General features: G+C 41.1%; 1 protein-coding gene across 5 annotated transcripts in view; it reads right to left on the reverse strand.

Moving 5' to 3' along the window:
• Nucleotides 1-23,039, reverse strand: part of ITCH (itchy E3 ubiquitin protein ligase) — a 126,407-nt gene that overhangs the window by 81,045 nt on the left and 22,323 nt on the right. For 3 of the 5 annotated variants that reach the window (XM_070051923.1, XM_008256089.4, XM_017341669.3), the window contains exons 3-6: nucleotides 12,886-12,976; nucleotides 7,726-7,867; nucleotides 2,974-3,098; nucleotides 1,909-2,046 (exon numbers count right to left, since the gene is read on the reverse strand). In XM_070051923.1, the coding sequence (XP_069908024.1) occupies nucleotides 1,909-1,919 (11 nt within the window). In that variant the 5' untranslated portion in view covers nucleotides 1,920-2,046; nucleotides 2,974-3,098; nucleotides 7,726-7,867; nucleotides 12,886-12,976. The remainder of the gene's footprint in view (nucleotides 1-1,908; nucleotides 2,047-2,973; nucleotides 3,099-7,725; nucleotides 7,868-12,885; nucleotides 12,977-23,039) is intronic. The other 2 variants (XM_070051924.1, XM_051846160.2) reach the window with 1 other exon arrangement.

Raw genomic sequence — 23,039 nt, forward strand, 5'->3', positions numbered from 1 at the left:
CTGAAAAATACATATGCCCTTAAAGTTCCACTCTGAAACATGAAGACTGACAAGTTTTACTTCTGTTAATTACTAAATATTTTGCATTAGTAACAGTTTCAACTACTAGGGAAAAATAATTTAGGAAGCTAAAAATACAGAGGCTTACAGCAGTTTGATAGTTTAACTTGTATTTACCTTCTGGACTTCTAATTCATTAACAGAAAAATATAATTATTACACAGTTCCTGTGAACAATACCCAACTAAAGTGTCATCGGAAGTGGTATAACCATTTTCAAAATTTCTCTCTACCTTCCCTAACTCTAAAGAATTCATCTGGAGGACAAACCAAGGCTATCTTGAAGTTTCTGTTATTTAAAACTGTCATGAGAGGCAGGCAAATGGCATAGTGGTGAAGAAACCACTTTAGGAAGACTGTGTCCAAAGTCGGGAATGCCAGCCCCACACCCATCTCTAGCTTCCTGCTAAGGCAGACCCTGGGAGGCAGCAGGCGACAGTTTAAGCAGTTGTATCCCAGCCATCCACATGGAAGATCTACACTAAGTTCCCGGCTTCAGCCTGGCCCAGTCCTGGATGTTAGGAAGTTAATGAGCAGATGGGAAATATGTCTCTACCTTTCAAATAAAATAAAATAAAATAATCTGAAAAAGATTAACAATTTTTTAAAGTACTAAAAATGTTATATTTTAAAGAGGAAGTAGGGGCCAACATTGTGGCACAGTAGGTTAAGCCATCTGCAATGCCTGCATCCCATATCTGAGAGACAGTTCAAGACCAGGCTGCTCCATTTCTGATTGGTTGCCTGCTAATGTACCTGGGAAAGCAGCAGATCACTGCCTAAGTACTTGGACTCCTGCCATGCATGTGGGAGACCTAAATAAAATTTCAGGCTCCTGGCTTTGGCCTGGCCCAGCCCAGGCCACTGTACCCATTTGGGGTGAGAATCAGGGGCTGGAAGACCTCTTTCTTATTATCTCTCCTTTATGTCACTCTTTCAAATACATAAAACAAATCTTAAATAAACAGGAAATACAAAGTCTTCCATCAAAATAGAAATAGCCATCAAAATAGAAATAGCAGTAACAGGGGCCAGTGGAATTGATTTTGTCACTGTAACAAAAAAAGTTCTCTAATTATAGCTTACAAAAATGGAAGAGGAATGGCAAATGAATTTCAATTTGCATTAGTTGTCTAGCAGTACTAAGAAGGATTTAGTCATATTTAATCTCAACTAGACATGCTACAAAAAATAAATTATGACTGCCATTGGCACTGGAGGTAGTGTGGCAAACACATCACATTAACTGGCATACAGAAAAAAATCTTCATAAATCAATTCTTTACTCATAGGACCAACTGTGATTCAACTTTCATTTGGCTAGTTTTTCAAACTACTGAAAATTAAATGCTTTTAAACCACTGAAACAATGCACTAAAAATGCTCAAAAAATCAGTCTGTTTTCAAATAAAGAAATAAAATTATTTGCTTAATCTGAAAAGGTACAGCATTTTTTTTTAAGATTTATTTATTTGAAAGGCAGAGATACAGAGAAAGAGAGAGAGGGAGAGATCTTCCATCTGCTTGTTCACTCCCCAAATGCCTGTAATAGCCAAGGTTAAACCAGACTGAACCCAGGAGCAAGGAGCTCTATCCAGGTGTCCCAGGTGGGTGCAGGGACCCAAGGCCATCCTCCACTGCATTCCCAGGCCATTAGCAGAAAGCTGGATAGGAAGTGGAGCAGCCAGGACTGGAACCAACGTCCATATGGGATGCCAGAGTTGCAGGCGGAGGCTTAAACTTCTACACCACAGCCCTGGCCCCCAAACAGCAATAATTATATACAGCACATTACTGTGGTTATTTTATAATAAACATTAAATATTTTAAGCAAAAAGTATCACTTACTTTCTGAACATGTAGTTTCACCATTAGTAACAATCTCAGAATCTAATTGCAGCCCATCAAGACAAACTGATAAGTCTCCGATTGTCTCTGTTGGCTCTTTGTCACCTACAAGCTGCAAAGTCACAACCACCTCCTCAACTGAAAGAACAAAATTACAGGGGAAATAATGGATCATTGTCTTCCTTTCTGCCACCTTAACTTGTTAAAATCTAACACCAGGAAAAATTGTACATGAGTATATGAATATATAAATTGTTACATGACACTTCACAGAATGTTTGAGACCTTCTGACACCAAAACACTGTACTTTTTTTAAAAAAAGAACAGTATTTACTAATGTTTAAAACTAATGTGAAATGTTAAATATCTCTATCATTTCACTTATTTTTTTAAAGATTCCTTATAAGGCTGTAGTACACAATGAGCTAGCATGACAACAAACATTACCTGCAATACAGCAATATGCACCTGAATCATACTGAGTGAAAACATAACTTAAGAATACTATAAAGCCCTAAATGAGAAAAAAAAATGCTCAAAAGTATGCTTTAGATAGTAAAATAGGAAAAATATCCCTGCTTTAAAATCATAATACATTAAAATAAGCAAGCTACAAATATTTAGAAATCTTGACGATGTATATAAGTATACATGTAAATAAAGCCGCAATCATCCAAAATGAGGAAATGTTAAAAATAAGTATTTGAAAGGAACATAATGCCAAAATACTAATCATACTTGTATTTGTCTTTATGAAGTGGGACTGCATTTGTTCCTTCATCTCTGCTCTAAACGTTTTAGTTTCCATAATTGGCTATATATCACTTTAATACTATCAATTTACAAAGTGAATAAATGTTTACTAAAAATATTGGATTCAAAATGAATGACCAAAGTTACTTAGAATGCTTTAAATAGTTCAAAATTCTTATCTTGTTGATCCTATAACCAAATAAACTTAAAAGTCAGATAGAGAACATGAGTCATATAAAATGTTTGGCATATAAATTTCTTCCAGAAAAACAAGTAGCTAAGTACGATTTCTGTTACTCTTACATACATACGTTTCATATTGTTTGACTTTAAGGTTTCATAAATATCTAATGCAGCAGTTCCCAATAAAACATCAGATTTCAATGTCTGGTGACTCCACACACGAAAATGTAATTTACTCACAGGGGTAACAATACTAAAAGTGAAAAAAAAAATGGGAAAATATTATTTGCCTTATAAATTACAATGGTTTCTAAATAAAGTACAATTAAGCTTTAATGTCTAAAGCCTTCTTAATGTACCACTTCATGGTTTAGTGTATACTAATATATGCCTATGTTCTATAACCTCAGGAAAATCTGATGGTTACACACTTGCATGGTCATTTTCACATCTGGTTGAACTACAGGCGCTACTGCATGCACATACTGTCAACAAAAGTAAAACTGCTTTTCAAGCAACAAACTGTTAGAAAACTAGCTTTCTTTTAGAGTGAATTTACAAATCAATCCTTATTTTATAGCTGGTAGGTACCTAACTTGAGCTTATTTCATTTAACTTTCATAATAAACCTATCAGATTACAATCATCTCTCATCTTCAGATGTAAAAACTGATAGAGCAGTTAAGCAAATTACCTAAGGTCTCAGAGTCAATAAATGGCAGAACAGGAATCTGAACAAAAGTTTATTATTAAAATTTATACTAAATGTTCCTCAGTCACTTAACGATGATTTGAGATTACAGATACCAAGCTTCACACTAATACAAGGTGTCCATAACAACTATCAAACAAATATAGACTAACTCATACCTTGTTAAATGCCAATAAATAATACTCTATGGGGCTGACATTTAGCAATTAGGATGCCTGTTGGGATGCCCAGACATCCCATTCGATACTGGAGTGCCAGGATTCAAGTCCTGGCTCCACAGATTCTAATCAATGTGCACTGTGGGAGGCAGCAGATGATGGCTCTAGTAGTTGGGTCTTTATCACCCCCATGAGAGACCTGGATTGAATTCTGAGCCTCCAGGCATTTGGGAATGTGAACCAATGAATAGGAGCTCTGTCTATTGGTCTCCTCTGTCTCTCAAATAAATGTGTAAATAATATTTATTTAAAAAGAATGCTCTTTCTAATGGCATTTTCCCAATCTGGGAAATTTGAACTTGCGTAAAATATACTGACTGTTTTAAAGTCAAAGAAAAATTAGAAAAAATAGGAACACCGCAAATGTATAATCTACCATAATCCTATGGTTTAAATGCTATAAACAATTTCCAGAAATGTTTGCATTTTCTCTATACCTTATTCTCGTCAGGTGATCAAATTTTGGAAGCCAAAGAAATGCTCTACTCTTTAGAGGTGTACCTATGTCTATTATGTCCATCATATTTCTACAACCACTGAACAGTGATAAGTAGTTTGAACAAACATTGTAGCCCCATCTCTTTCAGCAGTACAGTGCATTTAAATTTCCCTTCTTTTCAAAATTCTCAGACACTGTGGATTTTTTTTTTAAGATTTAATTTATTTATTTGAAAGGCAGAGTTACAGAGAAAGAGGTCTTCCATCCACTAGAGCTGGACTAGGCTGAAGCCAGGAGCCAGGAGCTAGTTCTACTTGGTCTCCCATGTGGATGCAGGGGCTGAAGCACTTGGGAGGTCCTTTGCTACTTTCCCAATAGCATTAGCGGGGAGCTGGATCTGAATCGGAGCAGCCAGGACTCGATTGGCTGCAGCTTAACCTGCTACACCACAATGGATGTTTCTCTTAAAATAACACATGGATTCCACATCAGGTGTTTGGCTTGGCAGTTGAAATATCACTTGGGATGCCTACGTTCCATATACATGTGCCTACATTCAAGCCCCAGCAATAAATAAATAAAAAGAATAAAAGGAGCCAGCAATATGGCATAGCAAGTAAAGCAGCCGCCTGCAGCGCAGGCATCCCATATGGGTGCTGGTTCAAATACTGGCTGCTCTACTTCTGATCCAGCTCTCTGCTATGACCTGGGAAAGCAGTCGAAGATGGCCCAAGTCCTTGGGCTCCTGCATCTGTGTGGGAGACCCAGAAGAAGCTCCTGGCTTTGGATTGACGCAGCTCCGGCTGTTGCGACCAATTGGGAAGTGAATCAGCGGGTGGAAGAACTCTCTCTCTCTCTCTGTCTCTGTCTCTCCTTCTCTGTGTAACTCTTTCAAATTAATAAATAAATATTTTTAAAAAGTAAAGAAAATATTTCTGTTAACCAAATGGGAATTCATAACACACAAGACATAAAAGGCAAATAAATTTAACACTTTACGTTTCTTAATATTTGCTTCTTGTTTATTTGCATCTTTTTGAAAGGCAGAGCAACAGAAAAAGAATAAGAGAGAAAAAGAGAGAAAGAGAAGTCTTCCACCTGCTGGATCTGGGATAGGTTGTAAGACAGAAGCCAGGAACTCCAACCAGGTCTCCTAACATGGGTGGCAGAAGTCTAAAGCACTTTAGCCACCTTCTGCTGCCTCCCAGGAAGCTGGATTAGAAAAAGAGGTGCTAGGACATGAACCAGAACTCTGATTAGGGATGTATGCAGATATCCCAAGTGGCAGCTTAACCAGCTAGGCCACAATGCCTTACCTACTTCATGTTTTTAAATATGACAGTAGGTACATAAAGTATACAAAGTTTTATCTAAATTACTTCACTTCAGTTCTAGAGAGCAGTCTAAAAAGCCTGCTACACAGCAATGAGGCTGTATTAAAATAATAGGCCAGGGGCTGATGCTTTGGCGTAGTGGGTAAAGCCACAGCCTGCAGTGCCAGCATCCCATATGGGCGCCGGTTCGAGTCCCAGCTGCTCCACTTCCCATCCAGCTCTCTGCAATGGCCTGGGAAAGCAGTAGGAGATGGCCCAAGTCCTTGGGCCCCTGCACCCACGTGGGAGACACCCAGAGGAATCTCCTGGCTCCTGGCTTCAGATCAGCGCAGCTCAGGCCGTGGAGGCCATCCACGGAGTGCACCAGCAGATGGAAGATCTTTCTCCCTACCCCTGACTCTCTGTAACTCTGCTTTTCAAATAAATAAATAAAATCTTTAAAAAAAATTATAGGCCAATCTGTTGCAAGTTAAAAATTCAGGAAAAGAACTTCAGATCTTAGTTCCCCAAATATCTGGGCTCAATGGCAGTACTACCATATAGGACTACACAGAGAATTTCTGTTATCTTAACTTTTAAACCACTAAGAAGTTCACAGAATTAACAGCTTAAGTCTTAAAGTGGCTATCTAGTGAGCATAGATAAACATTCACAGCTAGTGAAAACTAGATGAACATTAAGTATATTATTCAGCTGAACGTCTCTGTTCTTTATAGAAGTGTGATAAATTTCACTTGTTTTTTAAATTTTTTAATCATGTATTATTTAATTTATACTCAATCTACCAGCGGAAAGTAGAAACATTTATTGTAAAACAAATACATACAGGAACATCAAAATAATTCAGCAAATGGGCCTTAAGGTGATCTTCAGTAAAATTTTAAATTTTCATTTGCTCACAATCTTCATAAAGCACATCAAGATACCCTGAGAACTTCAAGAATTCATTTAAAGATATAGCATATAATTTTTTTTATTTACTAGGATTAAAAACAAAACATATAAGCACATATTGTATTCAGAGAAGAGCCTATAGTTTTTTTGTTGTTGTTGTGTTTCCCCTATGTTTTATTTTTTTTTAAATAAGATTTATTTATTTGTTTGAAGGTAGAGTTAGAGTAAGAGGCAGAGGCAGAGAGAGAGGTCTTCAATCTGCTGGTTCACTCATATTTAAGGTGGTTGCAACAGCCTGAAATGTACCAATCCATAACCAGGAGCTTTTTCCGGTCTCCCACATGGGTACAGGGGCCCAGGGACTTGGGCCATCTTGTACTGCTATCCCAGGCCATAGCAGAGAGCTGGATCACAAGTGGAGACCCAGGATACAAACCAGTGCCCATATGGGATGCCAGCACTGCAGGCAACAGCTTTATCCATTATGCCACAGCGCCGGCCTGGAGCCTATAGTTTCAAATGTATAATCTTCATCATTTGTAAATAAAACTTCTTTTAAAGTCATTAGTATTTTTCTGCATTAGCAGGAAGCTGAAGTCAGAAGCAGACTCCAGTTTTGAACCCAGGCATTCCAACATCGGATGCAGGGATCTCAACTAACAGAACAACTGTCTGCACTCTTTTCTTCTATTTTAATAAAAAAATTAATGCAGCAGGCTCAACTGCAGCTTGTGACGACTGGCATCCCATGTCAGAGTGTCAGTTGGAGTCTAGGCTGTTCCTCTTCTGATCAGCTTTCTGTTAATTTGCCTGGGAAAGCAGCAAGAGATAGCCCAAGTATTTGGGCCCCTGCCATACACGTAGGAGACCCAGATGCAGTTCCTGATTCCTGGTTTCAGCGTGGCCCAGTCCTGGCCACTGGGATCATTTGGAGAGTGAACTAGCAGACAGAAGATCTTGCACTCTGTTACTCTGCCTTTCAAATAAATAAATAAATCTTAAAAAAAAAAATGCTACAAATCTTTCTAGGCCCATGAAAATGGGCTCTCCCAGCTACTGTCCAGTGGCAGCAGTCGATACCATAATCAACTGAAGAAGAAGGTAAAAAAAAACTGGAAGAACAGAGAAACAAATAGGAGATAAGAGGATGGAGTCATAGGAAAAGGGAAAAAAGAAAGAACATGAGAAGGAAAGGAGAAAGAAAATATATGAGAAACTTTTAAAAGCTGTATTTCTGCTGACTAAATAAAATGCTATACTGTAAAAAATACTTTCAAACTTACACTGTAAGGGGTTGCTTCCATTTGGGACTGTTTGTATTATTGCATTTTTCTGTCTTCTTTGACTGCCCATCAACTGTGACTTCTACATAAGGACTTGGTCCAAACCAATTCTTTTTATTTTCCTTAAGTTTGGCTGAGATGACTATGTAAAACAAAAAGGAAAACATTTCAATATTTGAGATGCTAATTCAGTCTTCAAATCAAATTTATTAATTTTATAAAGATTAAGTAGATTTAATTTCATAAGGATTACCACTAATCAGAAAAGCAATTTAGTTCTCAAATATTTACTAATCTCATTCATTTATTACCTTTATATTCACCCACCCTAATAAATAAACACAGAACTTCCCCAAACCATATACAAAAATTCTCATTAGTTCATTCCCACTGTCAATATCAATAGTCCCAGAACTCGGGTCCATTAAAAAGTACATGGACAAGGCCAGCACTGTAGTGTAGCGGGTAAAGCTGCTGGCTCCTGGCTTCAGATCGGCCCAGCTCTGGCTGTTGTGGCCATTTGGGTAATGAACCAGAGGATGGGAGATCTCTCTCTCTCTCCGTAACTTTCTTTAAAAAAAAAAAAAAAAAAAAAAAAAAGATTTATTTATTTATTTGCAAGTTGGAGTTACTGAGTGAGTGGAGAGGCAGAGGCAGACAGAGAAAGAGGGAAAGAGGTCTTCCATCCGCTGGTTCACTCCTCAACTGGCCCCAATGCCCAGAGCTGCACCAGTCTTTAGGCAGGAGCCAGAAGCTTCTTTTGGGTCTCCCGCATGGGTGCAGGAGCCCAAGGGCTTGGGCCATCTTCTACTGCTTTCCCAGGCCACAGCAGAGAGCTGGATTGGAAGTGGAGCAGCCGGGACTTGAATCAGTGCCCATATAGGATGCTGGCACTGCAGGCTGTGGCTTTACCCACTATGCCACAGTGCCAGCCCGTCTGTCTTTCTAAAATATAAATTAAATTTAAAAAAAAACCAAAGAGAGGGGCCGGCACTGTTGCGCAGCAGGTTAAAGCCCTGGCCTGAAACACCAGCATCTCATATGGGCAGCAGTTCTAGTCCCGGCTGCTCCTCTTCCGATCCAACTCTCTGCTATGGCCTGGGAAAGCAGTCAAAGATGGCCCAAGTCCATGGGCCCCTGCACCCACGTGGGAGACCTGGACAAAGCTCCTGGCTCCTGGTTTCCAATTGGCACAGCTCCGGCTGTTGCAGCCAATTGGGGAGTGAACCATCGGATGGAAGACCTCTCTCTCTCTCTCTCTCTCCTCTCTGTGTGACTTTCAAATAAATAAACAAATCTTAAAAAAAAAAAAAAATCAGACAAAGTCAGGGGTGTTCACACTGTGGCCTAGCAGGTTAAAGCCTTGTCCCGCAGTGCTGGCATCCCACACGGGCGCCGGTTTGAGTGCCAGCTGCTCCACTTCTGATCCAGCTCCCTGATAATGTGCTTGGGAAAGCACCAACAAATGGCCCAAGTCTTTGGGCCCTGCACCCACACTGGAGACCTGGAAGAAACTCCTGGCTTCAGTTCTTAGATTGGCTCAACTCCAGTTGTTACAGCCATTTGGGTAGTAAACCAGCAGATATGTTTCTGGCTAAGAAAAGGTGAAATAGCCCAAAGAATTATGCATAAGCCATTATGTTTCTGGGCCTCTTATGGCCCTTTGAAATTAATTAAACTTAGAAGAAAGTACAATGCAGTACTGAAAGAAATGATCAGCCCCCAGTGGCTTTTTTGGATTCAAACGTTTTGTTAATATATTTTATTTTAAATTAACACATAAATAAAAATACTTATGGGGTATTTATGTATATATGTATACAATGGGTGATAATTAGTTCAGGGTAACAGGTATATCATCTTTTTTTCCCCCAAAGATTTATTTATTTATTTGAAAGTCAAGAGTTAGAGAGAGAAGGAGAGGCGGGGGGGGGGGGGGGTCTTCCACCTGCTGGTTCACTCCCCAACTGGCCACAATGGTCAGAGCTGCGCCGATCCAAAGGCAGGAGCCAGGAGTTTCTTCTGGGTCTCTCACACAGGTGCAGGAGCCAAGGACTTGGGCCATCTTCGACTGCTTTCTCGGGCCACAGCAGAGAGCTGGATTGGAAGTGGAATAGCCAGGACTTGAACTGGCGCCTATATGTAATGCCGGCACCCCAGGCGGCTTTACCCGCTATGCCACAGAGCTGGCCCCAGTAACAGGTACATCTATTCATCTATTACCTCAAACACTTATAATTGCTTTGTAATATTTGAAATATACAATTAATTGTTCTAACTATAGTGGGATTTTTTTTTTTTTTTTTTTAAGATTTATCTATTTAGGAGCCGACACTGTGGCATACGTAGTGGGTGAAGCCACTGCCTACAGTGCTGGCATCCCATATGGGCGCCGGTTCAAGTTCCAGCTGCTCCACTTCCAATCTAGCTCTCTGCTATGGCCTGGGAAAGCAGTACAAGACGGCTCAGTCTTTAGGCCCCTGCACCCATGTAGAAGACCTGGACAAAACTCCTGGCTCCTGGCTTCGGTTTGGCCTACCTCCAGCCGTTGCAGTCAGTTGGGGAGTGAACCAGCAGATGGGAGATTCTCTCTCTCTCTCTCTCTTTCTCTGCCTCTTTGTGATTCTACCTTTAAAATAAATAACTAAATCTTAAAAAAAAAAAAATATTTATCTATTTGAAAGTCAGAGTTACATACAGAGAGAGAGAGAGAGAGAGAGCAAGCGAGAGAGCGGTATCTTCCATCTACCACTGGTTTACTCTCCAAATGGCCACAATGTCTAGGGCTGGCCAAATGGAAGCCAGGAGACAGAGGTTTCATTTGCCTATCCATGTGGATAGCAGGGGCCCAAAAACTTGAACTTCCTCTGCTACTTAATCAGGCACATTAGCAGGGAGTTGGATCAGAAGTGGAGCAGCTGGGACTGGAAATGGCGCCCATAAGGAATGCTGACACTTCAGGTGGAGGCTCAACCTTCTACGTCACAGCACAGGTCCTGAAGAATCCTTTTCTAGTCTCTATATTTACATAGCAGCACACTTCAAACACCACCACCTTTCCCAGCAACTACAGTCAAATAAGGAGCCAGGTTGTAACAGTTCTTAATTTAAGAGAATGTAATTCTATACCAAGGTCAAAGAGAAGCACAGAAAGTTTTTGAGCAGGAATGAAACTTATCAGGTGGCATATTAACCTGGAAGATTAGGAGAAGAAACAAACAGATAATAACTAACAATAGCAACAAATGGATTTAAAAAGACATTTCTCAAAAAAAGATATACAGCCAACAAGTACATGAAAATGTGCTCAACATCATTGGTCAGACAAATGCAAGTCAAAACCACAGAGGAAAGTCACTTCACACACACTAGGATGGCTGTGATAAAAAGCCAGGTAACAAGCACTGGCAAGCATGTGGAGAAACTGGAATCCCCATGTATGGTAGTGGTAAAGGAAAACAGGGCAGCTGCTTTTAAAATTATTTGCAATTTCTTCAAAATCCTAAACATGGGTACTCTATGACCTAGCAATTCCAGTTCTTGTAACATACTCAGTAACTGAAAACATATGTCCTCATAAAAGCTTGTAAATTAATGTTCATTACATTATTCATGATAGCCAAAAGGTAGAAATAACTCAGACATCCATCAACTACAAACAGACAAACAAGTAGTATATTCATACAATGAAATGGTACTAGACAATAAAAAGAAATGAAGTACTAATATAGGCCACAATATGGATAAACTTTGGAAACATTATGCTAAGTGAAAGAGGACACAGGAGGTCACAAACTGTATGATTCCATTTATATGACAGGTTTTCAAAAACTCAGTAAAAATTGTTTATTATGAAAAAAATTTCAAGGATTTCAAAATTTTTTTTGTACCAAGCAAATGGACATTTTAATCCTACTTTCCACAAATACACATTCATATGAGAGATCCAAATAAGCCAATCTACAGACAAAGTAGATTAGTGGTTGCTTGGTTTGTAAAGAATTGGGAGAAATAGTGACTATTAATGGGCTTGAGGGGCCGGCACCGCAGCTCTCTAGGCTAATCCTCCGCCTGTGGCGCCAGCTCCCCGGCTTCTAGTCCCGGCCGGGGCGCCGGATTCTGTCCCGGTTGCTCCTCTTCCAGTCCAGCTCTCTGCTGTGGCCCAGGAAGGCAGTGGAGGATGGCCCAAGTGCTTGGGCCCTGCACCCACATGGGAGACCAGGAGGAAGCACCTGGCTCCTGGCTTCGGATCCGTGCAGCGCACCAGCCATGGCGGCCATTTGGGGGGTGAACCAACGGAAGGAAGACCTTTCTCTCTGTCTCTCTCTCTCACTGTCTAACTCTGCCTGTCCTAAATAAATAAATAAATAAATGGCATGAGGTTTCTTTCTGAAGTCATAAAAACATTCTAAAATTGATTGTGGTGATGGCTGCACAACTCTGTGAATGTACTAACAAACACTGACTTTCAGACAGATAAACTGTAAGGGATTTGAATTCAATTTCAATAAAGCTGTTAATACAAAAGAAAAAAGAATAACAAATAGCAATTCCCCAGGTGTCCATGTTTAATCAGGGTTTGGGGGAAAGGGAATTGTAAAATATCCAAGAATACACTGAAATTAAAATGTTTATATATCTAAACATATGGTTCACTCATTCTTCCAGAAAATATTCATTCAGCACTTGATATATAACAGTCTCTAAAGACTGCTCTCAGGGCTGGCACTGTGGTTCAGTGGGTTAGAGCCCCAGTCTGCAATGTTGGCATCCCTTATGGATGCCGGTTCGAGTCCCAGCTGCTCCACTTCTGATCTAGCTCCCTGCTAATCCACCTGGGAAAGCAGTAGAGGATGGCCCAACTGCTTTAAGCCCTTGTACTCATGTGGGAGACCTGGAAGATGGCTCCTGGCTTCAGCTTGGCCCAGTCCCTGCTGTTGCAGCCATCTGGGGAATTAATCAGTGGATAGAAGAGCTCTCTCTGTCTCTACCTCTCTTCATTACTTTGCTTTTCAAATAAATTAAAAAAAAAAAAAAAAAAAAGAATCGATGTAATAACCCTCTTTAAAAAAAAAAAAAAAAAGACTGTTCTCTTCAGATTATTTTTTAATCTGGGGGGAAGGGGCGGGGAGTGAAGTACTGGATCTTTTTAAGACTTACCAGTGATCTGAAGTTGTGATTTCATGGTCAGGCTACCCATTGAACCAAATTGTGATCCACTGTCAGACATACCACCGATAGAACAGCAAACCTGAACATGGCAAAGAAAACACTATAAATGTCAAAAAATTCCCATTTAAAAATATGTTAACAGTTCTAACCTGACCATTTCCTACTGAAATGCCCCATAATAACCATCAGCCTTCCCATTTCTTAACAGTTCAATTCTGGCACTCATCCTACCTATCGGCAAAATCAGACACAATGAAATATGCCTTCCTCAATGGTTTTCCTTTTCCCGTGTAGTTCCCAAGACACATTCTCCAGGTGTATGTCCTACATCACTGATTGTTCCTTATGAGTCTCCTTTGAATTTTTTTTTTTTTTTTTTTTTTTTTTTTTTGCTTTTCTCCACTCTCTTTATGTTGGCATATCCCAGGACTCAGTTCTTGATTCCCTCTTTTCTTCTCTCTATTCACTCCCTTCAAGATAACTTCCAGTCTTATGACTTCCTAGTATTTGTTTTTTGGGGCCAGTACTGTGGCGTAATGGGAAAAGCCACCACCTTCAGTGCCAGCATCCCATGCGAGTGTCAGTTGAAGTCCCAGCTGTTCCACTTCTGATTCAGCTCTCTGCTATGTCCTGGGAAAGCAGGAAAAAGATGGCCCAAGTCCTTGGGCCCCTCCATTCGCATGGAAAAACCCAGAGGAGCTCCTGGCTCCTGGATTTGGATTAGAGCAACTCTGGCCATTGCAACCATTTGGGGAGTGAACCAGCGGATGAAAGACCTCTCTCTCTCTCTCTCTCTGCCTCTCCTTCTCTCTGTGTGTAACTCTGACTTCCAAGTAAAATAACTCTTCAGGGGCTCGCGCTGTGGCGCAGCGGGTTAATGCCCTGGCTTGAAGCACCGGCATCCCATATGGGTGCCAGTTCAAGACCCAGCTGCTCCACTTCCCATCCAGCTCTCTGCTATGGTCTGGGAAAGCAGCAGAAGATGGCCCATGGACCCCTGCACCTGCGTAGGAGACCCAGAAGAAGGTCCCACCTTTGGATTGATGCAGCTCTGCCTGTGTGGCTAATTGGGGAGTGAACCATCGGATGGAAGACCTCTCTCTCTCTGCCTCTCCTCTCTGTGTAACTCTGACTTTCAAATAAAATAAATAAATCTTTTTAAAAATAAAAATAAATAACTTTAAAAAAAAATTTTTTTTTTTTTTCATTTTATTTGAAGGACAGAGAAACAAAAAGAGATCTTCCATCCACTGGTTCACTCCTCAAATGCCTGCAACAGCCAGGACTAGGCCAGGCAAAGGCCAAAGCCAAGAACTCCATTCAGGTCCAACAGGGACCCAAGTACTTGAACCATCACCTACAGCCATCCCAGAGTGCCAGTCAGCTGGAAGTTGGGTTGGAAATGGAGTCGGAACTCAAAAAAGAGAACCTATTTGGGATGCAGGTCATCCTAGTCTTAACACCTTAAAAAGCGACTGTATAACATATCCCAACCAATTTTATATCTTTAACCCAGACTTGACTTCTAATTATCTAAACAATTTTGCCTGAGTATCAAAAAACAATTTCACATCCTATACTTAAATACCCAAAGCTGAACTCCTGATTTCCCCTGCAAACCTACTCCATTTGTAAGCATTCTTAACTCAGCAATCAGCAACTTCATTCTTCCAGATGCTAAAGACTTGGAGTCATCCTTAACTCCCTTTACATTTCCCTTCCAACCTGTCAATAAATTCTAGTATTTCTGCAAAATATATCCAGGACCTGATCATTTCTTTAAAAAAAAAAAAAAAAAGATTTATTTATTTGAAAGTCAGAGTTACACAGAGAGAGGAGAGGCAAAGAGGAGAGGTCTTCCTCCTGATGGTTCACTCCCCAATTGTCCACAGTGGCCAGATCTGCGCCAATCTGAAGACAGGAGCCAAGAGCTTCATCCAGGTCTCCCACATGGGTGCAGGGGCCCAAGGACTTGGGCCATCTTGACTGCTTTCCCAGGCCACAGCAGAGAGCTGGATCGGAAGAGGAGCAGCTGGGTCTTGAACAAGAGCCCAATATGGGATGCTGGCGAGGCCAGGGCATTAAACCGCTGCACCTCAGCGCCGGCCCCTTGATCATCTCTTATCATCCTATCACCAATTTGTTCAGTGCTGCCTCTGACAGCATCTCTTTCCTAGATTATGCCTCTCTCCTAGGTTAGTGCAGTAACTTAACAGATCCCCCTAACTTTGCTTAGCTTCAGTATCTAGCCTCAACTCAGCCAAAATTACTCTTTTGTGATTTTCAAAACCCTTCTAAAGCAGCCATTTAGCACAGCAGTTAAGTTGCTGCTTGTGATGACTGCATTCCATATTGCGAGTCCTTGGACTGGAGTCCCAGCTCCGCTTTTGATTCCAGCTTCCCCCCTAGCAAGCAATGGGTGACAGCTCATGTACCTGGATCCCTGTCACCCATGTAGGAGACCTGAATAGTTTCAGGTTCTGTGCTTTGGTCTTGGTCCACCCCTGGCTGTTGCATGCATTTGGAGAGTGAATCATAAGATGGAAGATCAATCTCCTCCCTACTCCAACTACCTCCCAAATATACAAAATTAAATAAAAATACAATCCTGTAAAAGCTTCCCATTTTAATCGCAGTAAAAGCCTAAATCCTCACATTGACCTACAGCATCTGATATAAAGTACCCTGACCCTGTTCCCAATTTCCTGATCACATTTCTTTTACTCCCCCCTCTCCTCAAGTACCTGTCTTCTATTCCTTAAATATGCCAACACGTTGGGGCCAGTGCTGTGGCAAAATAAGTTAAGCCTTGCAATTGTGATGCCACTATCCTATATGAGTACCAGTTTGAGTCCTGGCTGCTCCACTTCCAATTCAGCTCCCTACTAATGGCCTGGTAAAGCAATGTCAGATGGTCCAAGTGCTTAGGCCCCTGCACCCACATGGGAGACCTGGAAGAAGCTACTGATTAGCCCAGCTCCACTGTTGCAGCCATTTGGGGAGTCAACCAGTGGACTGAACACCTCTCTCTCTGTTTCTCCCTCTCTCTGTAACTCTGTCTCTCCAATAAATAAATAAATAAATAGCAACAAGTTGTGACCTTAAAACTTTTGTTCTACCTTCTGTCTTGACAATATTACAATCTGCTCTACCTACTCTGGTCATTTTTTTCTTTTACAGAAAATATCACTCTTTTGGGACCAGTGCTGTGGCACAGTGGGTTAAGCCTCTGCCGGCAGTGCCAGCATCTCCTATGGGCACCAGTTCAAGTCCCAGCTGATCCAATTCTGATCCAGCTCTATGCTCTAGACTGGGAAATCAGCATAAGTGGTTGGACCTCTACACCTGCATGGGAGACCTGGAAGAAGCTCCTGGCTTCAGATCGGCTCAGCTCCAGCCATTGCAGCCATTTGGGGAGTGAACTAATGGAAGGAAGACCTTTCTCTTTCTCTTTCACTGTCTGTAACTCTACCTCTCAAATAAAATAAATAAAAATCTTTTTAAAAAAATTTCTACCCTATAGTTTTAATTTTTTTAATATTTATTTTTATTTATTTGAAAGGCAGTGCAAGAGAGTGTGAGTGAAAGTGAGATTCCATCCTCTGCTTCACTTCACAAATGCTTGCAACAACCAGGGCTGGGCCAGGCCAAAACCAGAAGCCAGGAGCTTCTTCCAGGTCTCCCACGTGGGTACAAGGACCCAAGGACTTGGGCCATCTTCTGCTTTCCCAGGCACATTAGCAGGGAACTGGATCAGAAGTGGAGCAGCCAAGACTTGAACTGGCGCCCATATGGAATGCCAGCACTGCAGGCTGTGACTTTACCTGCTACGCCACAGCAAAGGCCCCTAGACTGCAATGTTTCTAAGTCTTTATTTAGACAAATATCTTTTTATTTAAATGTCTATTACCTAATAAACTTTGCAACTTGGGAGAGCCTAATTGTATATTATATTATATATTATATATTTTAGAATATATATGATATTCTAGTGACTAATTATATTCTAGAATATATATTATATTCTAGTGACTAATGTGGTCATTTGTCACCTCATTAGAAATGACCATTATGTATGTATGTATGTATGTATGTATCGTTACATTCACTATAGTTGATGCTCTAAGCGAGTAAACATTTCAGGCTCTGAGAGCCACATCACATCTGCAACAATTTAATCTGGTCATTATAATGTGAAAGCAGCCATACACAACTTATAAATAAATGAAAGGGGTTGTACTCAAATAAAACTTTATTTATAAAAAACAAAGGTTCAGATGTGAGGCCAGGTGTTTGGTACAGTAATTAAGATGTCACTTGGGACAACAAGATCCCACACTGGAGTGCTTGGGTTCAAGTCCCAGCTCCACTTTCAGTTCCAACTTCCTGCTAATGTACATGCTGGGAGGCAGCAAATGATGGCCCTAGAACTTGAGTTCCTGTTACCCACGTGGGAGGCCTGGATTAGGTTCCAGGCTCCTGGCTTCAGCACTGCCCAGCCACAGCTGTTGCAGGCATCTGGGGAGTAAGCCAATGGATTAAAGATCTCTGTCTCTCAGGGCTGGTGCTGTGGCACAATAGTAAGTCTCCACCTGCAGCGCTGACATCCCATATGGGTGCCAATTCAAATCTAAGCTGCTCCTCTTCCAATCCAGCTCCCTGCTAATGGCCTGGAAAAGCAGCCCCTGCACCCACATAGGAGACCTGGAAGAAGCTCCTGGTTCCCAGCTTTAGATTGGCCCAACTCTGGCCATTGCGGCCATCTGGAAAGTGAACCAGTGGACAGAAGATCTCTCCCTCTAACTCTGCCTTTCAAATAAATAAATAAATCTTAAAAAAAAAAAAAAAAAAAAACAAACCTGACATAATATCTGGAAAGTACTAAACACAGCCTTAAACCTAACGTGTTAAATAGTGTCTCTTTTTATCTGTTTGCAAAATTGTCTCTCCTATTAAATTGTTTTCTTAAGGTCAGGGGCCATTCATCCTTAGATTGCTAGAGCCTAACATAGTGCTTGAAGCATATTAATAGTAAGCCTACAAATATTTATCCAATCAATAGGAAACAATGAAAAAGTTATGATACTCAAGATAAATTTTTTCTCATACCTCAAAAGAATTTGAATTTAGGGTATTTTTCTCATTGAGACAGTAAAAGGCTTAAAAAAATTTATTACCACCCAAACCAGTAACAACTGTCCAAAATTCCTCCAAATAAATAGGAGCACTAATAACCTATACAAAAAAGCCACTACTTATGAAAAAGTGAAGCTAAAACTCTTTTTGGTCTTAGGTATATAATAACAATATAAAACCAACCAATGAATACAAACTGCATAAAATTTCACTTTGACTTCCATGATAATAGTAAATAATATACAAAATATATAGTAAAAAATACAAAAAATAGTACAAATATATAAATAGTAAAAAATACACAAAGATGAGGGCTTCTACCCTCTTAACGTCTAAAATGTAAAAGAGAATCATGACATTAAGTAATCAAATTGCAGAAAATTGATACCACACTATGTGCACATAACACAGTAAAAAAATTACAGGCTGTTCTAACTAACTTTGGGTAGGGAAAGAGATGTCACAAAAAAGAAGTAATTGAGGGTGAAAAAGATAAGAATAGAGGATTTGCTCAAGTTTGGTGGACAGGGAACAAAGGAGAAAATAATACAATAGAAAAAAGACTGACAACAAAAATCAATGGAGTAACCTTCATGCCCCAGCTCTGTCATTAGGTATAAATATTAGAAACAAAACATGTAATTCACAGGCAACTTGAATGTTTTCCTAGAAAACCTAAAGACTATATAATACAGCTTATAGTAACTCAGAAAACTGACTAGTATCATGGACAAAATGAAAAAGGTAGCAATATTTTATCTCAAAAGCCAAGTGTTTTTGGTTAACCATTCAACCTTAAAACATAGAACATTACAGGGCAACACAAAGAGCAAGAATAACAGGTTTAAGCACCTTGGAATTCAGATAGAGTTAAGAAGGAAAAAAAGAAGAACTTCAACTCTTAGCCAATTAGAAATTTAGAAGCTATGGTGTCAGACTTCAAAATGGCTCCAAATAATCCTGACCTCCTGCTATTCAAAAACGTTTTTAATTCCCCTGCCCCAGTACAAGGCTGGCCTGTATGACCAACAGCACATGGCACAAGTGATAGTATACTATTTCTATTTCCAAAGCTAGGTCATAAAAGGCATTATAGGGGCCAGTGCTGTGGTGCAGCAGGTTAACGCCCTGGCCTGAAACACCAGCATCCCATATGGGCGCCAGTTCGAGTCCCGGCTGCTCCACTTCCAATCCAGCTCTCTGCTATAGCCTGGGATAGCAGTGGAAGATGACCCAAGTCCTTGGGCCCCTGTACCCATGTGGGAGACCCAGAAGAAGCTCCTGGCTCCTGGCTTCGGATCGGTGCAGTTCCAGCCGTTGCGGCCAATTGGGGAGTAAACCATCAGATGGAAGACCTCTCTCTCTCTCTCTGCCTCTCCTCTCTCTGTGTAACTCTGACTCTCAAGTAGAAAATAAATCTATTCTGTCCCGGTTGCTCCTCTTCCAGGCCAGCTCTCTGCTGTGGTCCGGGAGGGCAGTGGATGATGGCCCAAGTGCTTGGGCCCTGCACCTGCATGGGAAACCAGGAAGAAGCACCTGGCTCCTAGCTTCAGATTGGCGCAGTGTGCCAGCCATTGCAGCCATTTGGGGGGTGAACCATCGGAAGGAAGACCTTTCTGTCTGTCTCTCTCACTGTCTAACTCTGCCTATCAAAAAAAAAAAAAAAAGAGAGTGAGAAAGAGAGAAAATAAATCATAAATCTCTAAAAAAAAAAAAAAGGGGGGGGGTTTACAAATTTTTGCCTTTATCCCCAAGATTGCTTACTTAGGGAGAAGCAAGGCACTATACCATGAAGATATTTGAGTAGTCCTGTGAAGAGCCCCAAGAAAACAACAACTAAAGTCTCCCACCTAGAGCCACCACCAGTTTGCCTGAGTGCTCCAACTTGGAAACAGATCTCAGTTTGGAAGCAGTTTCAGTCAAGACTAGGTATGAGTGGCCAGCGCTGTGACACAGTGGGTATTGCCTGTGACACCAGCATCCTGTATGAGCACTGGTTCAAGTCCCAGGTGCTCTACTTCTGATCCAGCTCCTTATTAATGTCCTAGGGAAAGTAGCAGAAGATTGCTCAAGTATTTGGACTCCTGCTACCCACCTGGGAACCCGGATGAAGCTCCTGGCTCCAGTCTTGTCCAGCCCTGACCACTGTGGCCATTTAGGGAGGAAATCAGCGGTTAGAGGATCTCTCTATCTCTATCTGTCCCTCTGTCTGTATAACTCTGCCTTTCAAATAAATATATCTTTTTTTTTTTTAAAGAGCAGGTATAAATGCAGCCCTGCTTGACAAATCTGATTCCAATCACAAGAGAGATACTAAAATAGAACTGCTCAGCCAAGCTGCTCTCAAATTTCTGACCTACAGAAATTGTGGAAAATAAATGATTGTTATATTAACATACTGTCTGGGGATAATTTATTGCACAGCAGTAAAAGACTATACTATACTTGCACACACACACAAAGAAATCAGAGAATTGGAGAACAAATCAGGAGCTGTCGGGGGATATGAGTAACAGGTGGCATGACTACCAAATATGGTAAAAGGGAGGCCTTGTTGAGATGGGGCTGTTTTGTATCCCAACTGTGGTGTACATCAACTGTATACCAAAAGCCCATTTTACTGTATGATTTTTTAAAAATAACATTTAAAACGTTGAAAAATAGAGCCAGCAATGTGGCATAGTGGGTAAAGCTGCCACCTGCAAAGCCAGCAACTCATATGGGCACCAGTTCAGGTCCAGCTGCTCCACTTCCAACCCAGCTCCCTGCAAATGGCCTGGGGAAAGCAGAAACAGATGACCCCAAGTACTTGGGCCCCTGCGACCCAAATGGGAGACCTAGATGAAGCTTTAACCCCCTGGCTTTGGCCTGGCCCAGCCCTGGCCATTGCGGCCATCTGGGGAGTAAACCAGCAGATGAAAGATATATATATATAGATAGATAGATAGATAGATAGAGAGAGAGAGAGAGAGAGAGAGAGAGAGATCTAACTCCGACTTCCAAATAAATAAATAAATAATCTTAAAAAAAAAATATCAGGGGCCAGCACTGTGGCATAGAAGGCTAAGCCTCCACCTGCAGTGCCAGTATCTTACATGGGTGCCAGTTTGAGTCCCGGCTACTCCACTTCCAATCCAGTTCCCTGCCAATGCACCTGGGAAAGTGCAAGTAATTGGGCCCCTGCACCCACGTGAGAAACCAAGGGTTTAGGTTCGGCCTGGCCCAGCTCCAGCCATTGTGGCCATTTAGGAATGAATCAGCAGATGGAAGATTTTTCTCTCTATATATCTGCCTTTCAAATAAATAAAATCAGTCTTTAAAAAAATAAAACATTGAAAATAACAAATATTTTTAAAGGCTACATACTGTAAGTAATGTGTTAAATAGTGTTCCCCCTCCCCTCCAAATTCTTGGCAACCTAGAACCTCACAAGATTATTTTGTCATACAGGCTCTTTCCAGGTGTAATCAGGTTAAGATGAGGCCATTTTGGGTGGGGGTGGTCAATGATAGGTGACTCCGTAAGAAGAAAACTTTGACACAGAGATACACGCTGAGTAAAGATGATATAATGACACATAATGAGGATGGTATGGGAAGACAGAGGCAGAGAGAAGAGACATGTATTCAAGCCAAGGAACACCAAGGATTGTCGACAATCACCAGATGCTAGGAGACTGGCATGGGAGAGATTCCAACATTGTACTATGGACTTTGAACTCCAAAACTATAAAATAACAAATTTTTGTTGTTTTAAACTACCCAATTCATGGTAATTTGTTATAGCAGTTCTAAGAAACTAATATACCCTATGATTATTTATATGACATTCCAGGAAAGGCAAAATTACTGGATAGAAAACACATCAATGCTTCCTAGGGGTAAGGATGAGAAGGAAGGAATTATTATTGCAAAGGAGCATTGAATAAAGGCTGAATATTCTGTCAAAATTCAAAGAACAATATACTTAAATAGATTAATTTTACTCTGTAAAATATATCTCAATAAACCTGACTCCACAAAAGAGTACTCTCAATGTGCTTGACAAAAAATGCTGTTAATGTGGTTTTTCACAATAAAAAGAAATTATCTTTCATGTCCTAGGTATCTTGGAGAGATCCCTCCAAGACCTATCTCCAATCTTTGGAGTGGCTATCTGGTGTAGCAGTTAAAATGCCACTTGAAATGCCCAAGTTCCATGTTAGCATGCTTAATTCCAGTCTCAGCTCTGTTCCTCATTCTAGCTTCATGCTAATGAGCACTTTAGAAGATGGAGGTGATGGCTCAAGTAGTTTAGCCCCTGCCACCACGTGGGAGACCTGGATTGATTTCTTCACTTCTCGTTTTAGCTTGGCCCAGCTGTTGTGGGCATTTGGGGAGTGAAACAATAGATGGAAGATCTCTCACTATGTCTCTTTCCTCTGCATCTCTGCCTTTATTATTTTTTATTTATTTATTTATTTTTTGACAGGCAGAGTTAGACAGTGAGAGAGAGAGACAGAGAGAAAGGTCTTCCTTTGCCATTGGTTCACCCCCCAAGTGGCCACTATGGCCAGGGCGTTGCAGCCAGCGCACTGCGCTGATCCGAAGCTTACTCCTGGTCTCCCACGCGGGTGCAGGGCCCAAGCACTTGGGCCATCCTCCACTGCACTCCCTGGCCACAGCAGAGAGCTGGCCTGGAAGAGGAGCAACCAGGACAGAATCCGGCGCCCCGACTGGGACTAGAACCCGGTGTGCCGGCGCCGCAAGGCAGAGGGTTAGCCTAGTGAGCCGCAGCACTGGCCTCTCTGCCTTTCAAATAAAATAAAATACCCATTTCTCCTCTCTGGCACCTCCCTTCTACCTCCACATCTCACTGCTAGTTTAAACTATCTTTTTTGAGGCTAAACTATCTTTCTCAGGTTAAGTCACTGATTGCAATGTTAGCATCCCATATAAGAACAATAGTTCCTCTGCTTCCAATCCAACTTCCTGGTGATGCACCTGGGAAGACAGCAGAAGATGGTC

Source organism: Oryctolagus cuniculus, chromosome 11, assembly GCF_964237555.1.
Source record: "Oryctolagus cuniculus chromosome 11, mOryCun1.1, whole genome shotgun sequence".
NCBI classification, from domain to species: Eukaryota; Metazoa; Chordata; class Mammalia; order Lagomorpha; family Leporidae; genus Oryctolagus; species Oryctolagus cuniculus.